This window comes from Nematolebias whitei, chromosome 15 (genome assembly GCF_014905685.2).
Source record: "Nematolebias whitei isolate Nwh7 chromosome 15, NemWhi1, whole genome shotgun sequence".
In the NCBI taxonomy this organism is placed as follows: domain Eukaryota; kingdom Metazoa; phylum Chordata; class Actinopteri; order Cyprinodontiformes; family Rivulidae; genus Nematolebias; species Nematolebias whitei.
Window position 1 is genome coordinate 38,517,397 of NC_056512.1, and position 11,226 is coordinate 38,528,622.

General features: G+C 43.0%; 1 protein-coding gene across 1 annotated transcript in view; it reads left to right on the top strand.

Moving 5' to 3' along the window:
* The window catches only part of crhr1 (corticotropin releasing hormone receptor 1), an 18,265-nt gene that overhangs the window by 1,995 nt on the left and 5,044 nt on the right, over positions 1–11,226 (top strand). The window contains exons 2-5 of the mRNA XM_037688656.1: positions 2,611–2,701; positions 2,803–2,853; positions 3,290–3,409; positions 7,490–7,572. Of these exons, the coding sequence (XP_037544584.1) occupies positions 2,611–2,701; positions 2,803–2,853; positions 3,290–3,409; positions 7,490–7,572 (345 nt within the window). The remainder of the gene's footprint in view (positions 1–2,610; positions 2,702–2,802; positions 2,854–3,289; positions 3,410–7,489; positions 7,573–11,226) is intronic.

Here is an 11,226-nt window from a genome sequence, read left to right on the forward strand (position 1 = left end):
AGAGAAAACAAACAACAGTAACATGTCAACAAGAGAAAACAAACAACCAAACATTCAAATAATTTAAAACCTCAAAACTCAAACTGAAGCAGCTGCTGCTCAAACCATCGACGTCTGTGGAGCTGCGCTCTGGTTTTAGTGGTCGCTGTGGTTTTTGAGGTTCTGCTACTAAACGTGGGAACGTTCCTGAACAGCTGCAGGTTCTCACGTTTGTTCCCAAAGCTGAGGAGGAACAGGAGGGGAGCGGCCCGGTCTCAAAGGATTAGAACCTTCGTTAAATCTGAGTGAAGATCTGTTTCCTGTCCTCTGAAGATGATGAAGATAGATGTGAGGAAGGTTAGAGTCGATTTATTTACAAGTTCAGATTTTAAAAAATCAAGATTTTATTTTTTTCTGTTAAAATGTTCAGAAAGAAACGGAAACTCTGAGACGGAGGGAGATCAGCTTCTCCACAGAACATCGATCTATTTTTAGAAAACACTCATCCAGGAACAGGATGACACTCACACACACACATCGTGTGTGTGTGAGTGTTTTCCTTCTCTAACGAGCAGAGGAGTTGGCAGCACCTGAGCAGATGATGGACAATCTGATCCATCACTTCCTGTCATCTCATCCAGTGCACGTGCACATACTCCTGTAAATGTGCACGAGCTTGATCCAGCAGGTCCAACAGCTGATTTGCAGATAACATTTGTTTAATTTTATCATTTCTCTTTAAAGCTAATTAATTTTCTTCTTCCGGCTGCTCCTTCTTCACAGAGAACTGAGTCACATGAAGACTTAGAGATTGTTTTTATGCCGGATGTCCTTCCTGACTCGACCACAGACCACCGAGCTACCACATCTCTGTGTTGGACAGATGTCCCGGTCTCTGTGTTGGACAGATGTCCCGGTCTCTGTGTTGGACAGATGTCCCGGTCTCTGTGTTGGACAGATGTCCATGTCTGTGTAGGGATGAAGATGATGCTGTATCTGCAGCTCTTCTTCCTCTGACTTGGTGCCAGCAGGACATTTCTGTCCAGAAGACGGACGTTCACTGAACTCGGCGAGTTAATTTTAGCTGCAGAGTCCTAGCAGGAAGTCTCAGAGGACGGCGTGTGTGTTCAGAAAGGCAGCAGTCTTCAGCCCCTCTGACTGAACACTGTTTCATTAATCAGTTAATAACGAGCAGCAGGCGGAGCTCACATCTGATTAATTATTAACCACTCAGCTAACTGACTAATTAATTAACTGATTAATTGTTTAACTGAACATTAATTGAACCGATGTCGACTGTCCTGATCGTCCATCGCCATTCTGAAGCTGCTGATGCGTTTGTTGACAGACCGCGGTAATTTAACATGAAGGAAACACACACACACACACACACACACAGCTGGTTTTACGTTTTCATTCACTCCGACCTGGTTTAATACTTTCCTGATTTCTGTCTCAGTTCGTCTCTGTCCTGCATGTCTCACCTGTCCTACCACTTCCTCATCACTTCCATCTTTTACATCACAGTTTTTGAACAAATGCGTCAACAACTGGTTAGGGCAGTTTGAAGCCGAGTTATTAGCTGGTTAAAGCTGTCTAATGTAGTTACTCACTGATAAATTGTAAGTTTGAAAGTGCCTTACTAACTGGTTAAGAGCTGTTTTAAAGATGGTAATCAGCAAGTTAATGCATGAAGATGGATTACTAACTAGTTAGAACCATTTGAAGAAGGTTCAAAATGTCCTGATGCTCAATAATCCAGGTAGATAATCTAATCAGGTAGTCAGGTCCTCTGGACAGAGTCGTCTTTGCTGAAACATTTCGTCTTTTATCCAAAGGACTTCTTCAGTTTGAGGAGCTGCAATAAACTCAGTCTTATAAATAGCACCTTCTCATAGTGGATCAACCAGTTTGTTGTTGACATCCAGAACTAGCTCTTCACATGATAAAGGAGGACCATCAGCCTAACGACCAATCGTTAGTGCCCTGATGGCTGCTTGCTATTCGCAGAGAGCTGAGTGATACTAACAATAACCGCATTGTAAGAGGGGGACAGTTGAACACGGAGGCTCCGCCCCTGTTTAACGGTGGAAGCTTCTCTTCATAAAGATGGCTTCCTTCACTCCTCTCTCAAATCATCGTTCCTCTCTATCCAGGATGTGAACATCTTCATCCCTGAAAGAGTGACCGCTGGCCTGGAGATGAGTGTAGACCGCAGAATTCTGGCCTGATGATGTTGATCTTCTGTGCTGGTCCATCCTTTTGGCCAGTGGCTGTTTAGTTTCCCCGATGTAAGACTGATCACCCTCCTGACACTGAACAGCATACACAATATTACTCTGTGCCGGGGGACTGGATCTTTGAGATAAACCAGTCTGTGCCATAAAGTATTTTGGGTTTGAAAGCCATTGGGACGTCATGTTTAGAAAATAAACGTCTCAGTTTCAGGTTACTTACTAACTTAATAGACCTGTTTGAAGATGAGGTAATAACCGGTTAGAGTGTTTAAGGATTGGTTACTAACTAATTAGACTTAAATGATGATGAGTTACTGAGAATACTTGGTTGAGGATGGGTTATTAACTGGTTAGTAGTGTTCTGTCCTGCTGATGTGTTTTTGTATGTTTTCAGGTGATCTGTGTGTGTTTGCTGCTGACTGGACAAGTCTCTGCGGTGGAACTTACCTGTGAAACTTTGATCCTGCTGTCCACCAACCTGACAGGTAACTTCCTGTTTGAGCCTTCAACTTTAATGACCAAATATCAGACAGAAGTGTGAAAACAGCTAATGCTCGACTTCCTGTCTCCCTGTCGTGTATCTCAGCGAGGACATTGATGTTACTGAACCAAACGTTCACCTTCCATAACTCCTCAGGTTGGTACCAATACCTCAAACTTTGAAGATGGTCAGACGGTTTAATTGTTTAGCTGCCCTCTGATGTGAGATTTTTTTTTTACCTGTTACTAAAATGGAAAACTCAGACGGCAGAAGTAACTTTAGGTACAAAAGTTTATCTCACAAACTCCGGTTTGTCAGTTAACAGACGAATAATCCAGATCATGGATTTTCTGGAGATTCTCACTCAGAAAAACATAACAGGTCCAAAAAATTAACCCAATTCAAGAAGAATGAAGAAATTAAATCAGACCAGAAGGATGACTATTCAGAAACCAGAATGAGGTATGAAGTCCTCCACAGTGACTGAACCTTCTCCAGATCCAGGCTCAGGTTGAACAGGTTCTGTAGAGTCCAGCAGAACGGTTCCAACATGTTTTAAGGACTTTAATGCTGATCATCTGTCTCTCTGCAGGTCTGCACTGTGACCTTTCTGTGGATGGTATCGGGACATGCTGGCCTCGTAGTGCAGCTGGTGAACTGATCTCTAGACCCTGTCCTGAGCAGTTCAATGGCATCTACTACAACTCCAGCAGTGAGTACTATACAGGACCACGGGGCCTTACATGGTCCTATCAAGTACCACAAGGTAATACGGGTCCTAGTAAGTGTGCTGGGTTGTACGAGGAACCTCACATCAGAAGCTGTAGATGGTCGGGCTTGCCGTGAGCTCCATCCGTGTTCAAGACGAGGTTGTGACATCCAGACTATTAAGTTTGGATGTATTCCTGATTTAATGGTTTGTTGGATACTTGTTCCTTTCCTCAACCCTGCAGAAGTCTGAATAATTGTAGAAAGAGTGCCGGTTGGTAATATTTGAAACATTTATCTGTAGATGGATTCAACCTCTGAGAAGAGTCAATCCTCCCCTCCTAGATGGCCCACCAATAAAATCAACACATTTTTTACTTTACTTCTTAAAGAACTCAAAGAATGAAAGCTGCTGGGACAACTACTGACTAGATGTAGACTGTTTTGCATCATTAGACAGTCTCACATTCTGGACGTCCTTGTTTCCAGAGAACCATCACTGAGACTTGTGTTTGCTTCACTTGTCTTTCTCATTTCAGTGGGATATGATTACCACAAGGAGTAGACTCTTCACAGATAAACATGTTTTCATTATGCTGGCAGACATTGTGGCTTCACAAGATACATCTGAGACATTACTGTTTTTTTTTTCTCCAGGGAAACAGACAAAAATACATTTATTTTTCAGACCTAATTACATTTCAGTTATCATTGCGGTTATTCTGAGACCTGCAAACTTCCTAAAGCCAGCACAAGACAGTGTTTGGATGTCTGACAGGGTTCACCACGGACCTTTGACAGGGTTGGTGGAGAGGACGGTATGTGGAGGTTCCCTCAGACATAAAACGAGTTTTACATTTGGAAGGAACTGAAACGGGACCCCCACCAACTGAGAGTGACTGTCTTTGCAGCAACATTCCATAAAATTCTGTCCGTCCATTATCTTGTTCTGGAGTCAGGTCTCAGGGGCAGCAGCTTGATCAGGGAGGTCCAGACATCTCTTTCCAAAGCCACCTCTTCCAGCTCTTCTAGGACGACTCCTAAGATGTTTCCAGACCAGCCGAGAGATGTAGTCTCTCCAGTGTTTCCTAGGTTTTCCCCGGGGTCTCCTCCCAGTTGGCCATGCCTGTAAAACCTCCCTAAGGAGGCATCATGGGGCATCCTTACCAGATGTCTGAATCACCACAATAGGCTCCCCTCGATGTGGAGGAGCAGTAGCTGCTTTGCCATCGATGAGTGCAACTCCACTCGGCTCTCGCCCTATCTGTTCTTCTCAGGTGGAGTTGATTTGCTACTGTGACTTGTTTCCCTGCTCTGTGGGTGGGATCTTCAATGCAAAGTGGGCAGAATTGTAACAGGTTCGAGCCACTTCACCCGTTGCAGTCCTTACTTATTCTATAATCTGACTTCAGATTCATTAGCTTGTTTCAGCCCTGCTTATAAGTCCAGGTGTAGCCATCATTCATCTCCAATATCTCTCGGTAAATGCACTCATTTCTTGTGGTGCCATCCTTCAGCACAATGAGAAAGTGGAGGTTCTGATTACAGCCCGACCAATATATCGGTAGGGCCTATATTTTAGGCCAATATAGGCGTTTGGGAACCCATCACTATCGTGATAAATGTCCCATTATGAGCTGATATAAACTCTGGGAACCAGCAGTGTCCTTACTTGCAAAAGGCGTAATTGTACAATGTATCCAGAAGAGGGCACATGAAGACTACTTTGAAGTCATGGCCGCTTTACCTTTTTACTTTCACTCTCAGCACAGCTGAAGCAGGAAACAATACTGTGTAGCATATTTTGCAGAACATTATGCTGGTAACATCAAAGTTCATGCTCCATAATCCAGGTAACAAATTCAACGAAGTTAAGTCAGGTTCTCTGGACAGTTTGTTTTACTGGTAAAACGTAGCAGCTGCTTTAAAGCAGAAAAAGGTCCACGGGTGGGCTGTTGCAAGTTAAGGGTTGAAGAAGGGAATTATCCATCCGTCCGTCTGTCCTGTGAGTTGGATAACTTGAAAAGTAAGCAACACACCAACTTCCATTTTGGTGTGTGGCTTCATTTACGTGTAAGTAAGAACACTAGTGAAACTTTGGTTGCCATGTCATACATATGTGTAAACTGGCCACTCCGACCCCTAGAGAAAACTATGCTATCTAGTTTTTATGTTGCATAAAAGTGTAGATTCCTGAAATGATTGGGGTGGCCGAAGATTAATTTATGGTGGTTCAAGGCCACCATTGGCCACCCCTTGGCTCTGCGCCTGGTGGTAGATAAAATGTCTCCCTCTGCTTTACAGGATCTGTCACTCTGCTCTGTCTCCGACAAAACAAACAAACAAACAAACAAACAAAAAAACAAAAAAAAATCCCTCTGTTCTTCACAGTAACTCCTCCCCACTTGAACATCTTGCACCAAAAACATTTAGGTGTAGTTTATTGTCTGTTCATTAATCTCCAGAACTACAAACATTCAGTGTTCAAACTCCTCAGAGACGAACTCAGTCCTCAGGACAGAATGCACAGCAGCCTCGTTTCACTCAAACACATGTTTACATCTGAAAAATGTTTTTCTTCTGAGATAAGCATAAAAATAATCAAGTTCTGCAGCCCAGACATCAGTTTTCAGCTCTCATTTTCATCTTTCTCATCCTGATTCACTTCATCTTCCTCCCTCACATTCACTTCTTCACCTCCTCGTCTTCACCTCCTCCTCCTCCTCCTGTCTGGTCTTTTTCTCCATGAACAGCAGGAATTATTGCAGCGTTTCAGACTCTTCTTCATCTTGTTGCAGTCTCTGCTCTGAATGATGGCACTCAGATCCTAGGAAACACTCTGAAATTAAATAAATCCAGAATTTGTTTCAGTCCACGTTAATCCAGAGTTTGTTTTTAGTTTATTTGCTGGTTCATATTGTGGGTTTTTGTTGTGAACTTTTAGATTTGAGGGAAATGCTCAAACTCTTCTTTTCAACAGAAAGTCTCTCTGAAGGTCCCGGCCCCATGAGGCCAACAGAACTGGAAAAGGACCTGCAAGTCCTCCGGTTCTTGGCTGGGCCTTGATCTCACTCCAGTTGAACAGGGACCACTTGGCCCTTGATGTAAAACAGGTCGACAAAAAACCCTCATCACCCTCCAGAGGGAGAGTGATTTGCATGCGAGTTCAGTTTAAAGCTTTTACACATTTCAGTCTGAGTTAAGAAACTTGAACTCTGCCGGTTCACCAATCAAATGACAGACACACACACACGCACGTGCGTGTGTGTGTGTGTTAATGAGTGGGCGGTCATAAATATCCTGTGTAATTAGAGATTTATTTCTTGATCTGACTTCACAGAATGACTCATCAGTGCATGCACGTGCACGCCCAAATCCAGCTGGAGTTCTTGTCTCCCTCCACCTTCATCATCATCATCTCTTCTCCAACTCTCACTTTCTCCTGTGATGTCATCAACCCTCCAGCCTCTGATTGGCTGTTTGACAAACTGTCAGTCACAGATGGTCATTGATTTGGGCATCCGATCAGTTTTTGGATCAATGATCGACCCCCCATCCCTCCTGGGACTTGGTACCAGTTAGGCTCAGACCGCGAGGACCGGTTCTGATGTTGCCGTGGTTACAGAAGCTGGTAACAGATCACAGATGAGCGTGTGTTGATTCGTCAGTGACGAGTGTGGGAGGTTCACACTGAGATGTGTGAGAACACAACACAAACAAGTCCTGGACCTGGACTGGTCCAGTCCCACAGTGGGGCCATCAGGTCCACCTCAGACCACATCAGTCCTGCTGTCTCCAGCAGTTTACCTGATGCATTTTTTATTTTGAAGGTTCAGTTGATTTTCAGTCATTGATCTGAAGGGTCCATTTCTCAGAACAGAACTGGGTTCTAGTACCACTGGTGAAATATTTTTTCTAAAATTCTAATGGTTCTTTTAATTTTGGGTTGAGCAGCTCACAAATGAGCAGAACCATCACTGAAGTTAGTTAAACCTCCTACTGCCACCTGGTGGCCGTGAGAAGAACCACATAATCAGGTCTGAGAAGAGAAAGTAAACAAATGTTTTCTTGTGTTTGTGTTCAGATCGGGTCTACAGGGAGTGTCAGACCAACGGAACCTGGGCTCCTCGAGGAAACTACAGTCTGTGCACTGAGATCATAATCATGGTGAGACCAATTTTTCTGGTTTCAAAGGCAGGTAAATCTGACAATCATCAACATAAAATCGAGCCCTGTGGGACCCCACAGAAAGAGGCATTGAAGCGGATACATTATTACAAACCCTCACTAACGCTGTTTCTGTGCTGTGAAGTTAAAACCAGAATGAAAGATCTCAAAAATTCTGTTATCATTCAAAAACTCAATTGAATAAAAACTATTTTTTCTACAGGATTTTGGACAGAAAGGGAAGATTTGAGATTGGTCTGAAATTTGAGCAAGTCAAAGGGTCAAGTCCAGGTTTCTTAATTAATGGATTAACTACTGCATGTTTGAAAACATTGGGGACCACACTTGTCACAATACTGCTATTTATAATAGTAAGAACACTGGGTCCAGTTGTGGGTAAAACTTGTTTCAAAAACAACGTAGAGATCGGGTCAGCGGGGGAACCAAAGGGTTTCATCTGACTAGGTTTCAGATTAAATCGTTTTTTGATCAGAAACATTTTGCACAAGGTTAAATGAATGAATCAGATTTAGAAACTCCTGAGCCAAAGGCTTTTCAGGGCAGTAGACGTGTACATTGAAATCCCCCACAATTAAAACATGGTCATATTTGAGCAGTATTCCAGTCAGAAAGTCAAAGTTTGCTTATAAAGTATTTGTTATACTTGGGTGGTCTGTAAATCACAGCGCACAGTAACGGGTTGGAGCAGGCCAGCTCAAAATACAGCATTTCAAAACTCAGAAAAGTTGTTGCCTGTAGCTGTCTGTAGTTCTAGAGTTTTTTAAAAACTGTTAATAAGTCACCACCCCTACCAGATGTCCTTGGAGCATTAAAAAAAAAAGAACAATCCACTGGCAAAAGTTCAGAAAAAACACTTAACTCACCAGGGAAGAGCCAGGTCTCTGTAACAAACATGAAGTCCAATCCACTGGAGAAGAAAGTCATTTAAGATGAAGGCTTTATTTGCCAGCGACCTCACATTTAGCCGTGCAATCCTGGACCTGTAGCTGAAGGAAAAGTTGAGCATAGAACACAGATCAGCGGTTTCAGGTTACTGGAATTGGACCCACGCCTCCTAGGACAGGAGACATCGCAGCTGCTCGCACGCCCACTGCGTGGATCAGGCCCAACCACCAGGATCAGGCAGGACTCAGCAGGATCAGCGAAGCACCCGGACAGGTGATTTTCCAGCTGATGGTCGGCAGGAGATGATGGAGCAGACAGTCCCATGTTGGTTTTAATCCTCTGGAGATGGCTGGAGTCCCTGAGACTGCACATGCCTGGCCCAACCATCCTTATCAGGTAGGACTCAACAGGATCAACGAAGCATCCCGATGGATTATTTACCATCTGATGTCAGCATAAGATGATGAAGCAGCAGAGTGCGCAATGCTGGCTTTGATCCTCACGAGATGGCCAGCACATCTTCCACGGCACCTGGAGAAATGTTTTTGGGCAGATAGAAACGCCGCGCATCGCAGGTAATGGGTATGTCAACAAGTAGCAGGGGTGGGAGGTCCAGAGTCCCGGTCATATTGGTTGAACAAGGTGAGATTGGCGGCAGATAATTGTAGATTTAAAAGTTGTAGATGATCATAAACCAACATTGAGTTGGTGTCACAGAAGAAAAATGACAAAAACAGAAGAAAAAAAATCCCATCACAACAGAGGTGAACGGCAAGCCACAAACACCGGCGCCATCTTCCCAGAAGTCTGAGTCCAACTAGAAAGAGTCAACAAACAGCTGAGACCAACAGAGAACCAGAAGGCAGCAGAAACATCTCAAATCTGAACCTGAGGAGAACCGGGCAACGCAACAAAACATGAACCTGAAGACAACCAGGCAACGCAACAAAACCTGAACCATTCTAGAAAATAAATTTGAGGAGTGACTCGTTGAAAGAGCTGAAGAGTTTTGGTTGGATCCAAAGTGTATATGAAGTTGTAAGGGGACTTCCAACACAATGTAGATCAGGGCTGTTCAACTAAATTGTTCAGGGGGCCACAGTTACTGAAAGCCAAGAGCTCGGAGACCGGACATCCAGCAATTATTGTCATTAAGTTTGTTTTAGGGCTTAAAATCTATCTATATATATATGTATTTTAAATGAACCCATTGGTGGGCCGAACTGAGCTCCCCCGTGGACCTGATTTGGCCCCCGAGCTGCCAGTTGAATAGCCTTGCTGTAGACCAACGAACATCTGTGCACGTTTGTTCAAAGTTCCTTAAAGTATGAAAACATTTTCCATCCATTATCTTTTACCTACTTCTTCCTTTTTGGGTCGTGGGGGTCACTGGTGCCCATGTCCAGTCATCACTGTGCGAGAGGCAGGGGACACCCTGGACAGGTCACAAGTCCTGAAAACATTTTTTAAACATAAATTTCTTGTGCGTTTCTCTGTAAACTATAATGTCAAACAAAATAGTAATGAGTCCCCGAGGCTCAATGGGATTAACTTGTCTAAATAAAGGTTGAATGTGTGTTTGGCTAATTATGTCTTTGTTGTAAAAATGCTTTTTGGCAATAAACCTAAACCGTTAAATCTTTTATTTCCCTTAAAAAATGCTACATTTGTTAGGTGTGGACAATGGTTAGTGCTGACAGTCAGGTGTCTGATATTCATTACCTGTGAGCAACCAGCCATGATTTCATATCTCCCCAATAACGGCTGACAACAACATTAATGACTGTGTGGGTCTATGTTGAGGAAACGTTAGGGTTCAATTGACAAAACACCCAAAGCTAAAGCTACCATGAAGTGGAAACAACTGAAACACCAGTGTCCCTGTTCACCTTGAAGCCAGTTCTGCATCACCATAACCTAAGAGGACCAAGAAAGACCCTTGGACTGAAACCTGCAACTGTCCACATGGACAAGACAAATGTCCTGGAGAAAGGTTTGATGGTCAGATGAGACGAGAATGAGGTTTGTGTGGACACAATACCAAGAAGGGTGGAGGACTCGAGGTGGAACATTCAGACGGAAAAACATTGTATCACCTGTCAAGTCATGCTGTGGCACAAGATACGTGGAATGATGAACTACCTCCAAATTTATTACCTTCACCTGAAATCAACAGCAAAACAGTTAAAACTTGTCCCCAGTTAGCTGTTCCAATGTGACAATGAGCCTAAACACACGAGGACTGGTTTCTGATTGGATAAAGAATCAGAACTGGTTTATGACTGGATAAAGAATCAAAACTGGTTTCTGACTGGATAAAGAATCAAAACTGGTTTCTGATTGGATAAAGAATACAAACTGGTTTCTGATTGGATAAATAATACAAACTGGTTTCTGATTGGATAAAAAATACAAACTGGTTTCTGATTGGATAAAAAAATCAGAACTTGTTTTTGTTTGGATATAGAATCAGAACTTTTCTGATTGGATAAAAATTCAGAACTGGTTTCTGAATGGATAAAGAATCAGAACTGGTTTCTGACTGGATAGAGAATCAGAAATGGTTTCTGATTGGATAGAGAATCAGAACTGGTTTCTGATTGGATAAAGAATACAAACTGGTTTCTGATTGGATAAAAAATCAGAACTGGTTTTTGTTTGGATATAGAATCAGAACTTTTCTGATTGGATAAAAATTCATAACTGGTATCTGATTGGATAGAGAATCAGAACCGGTTTCTGATTGGA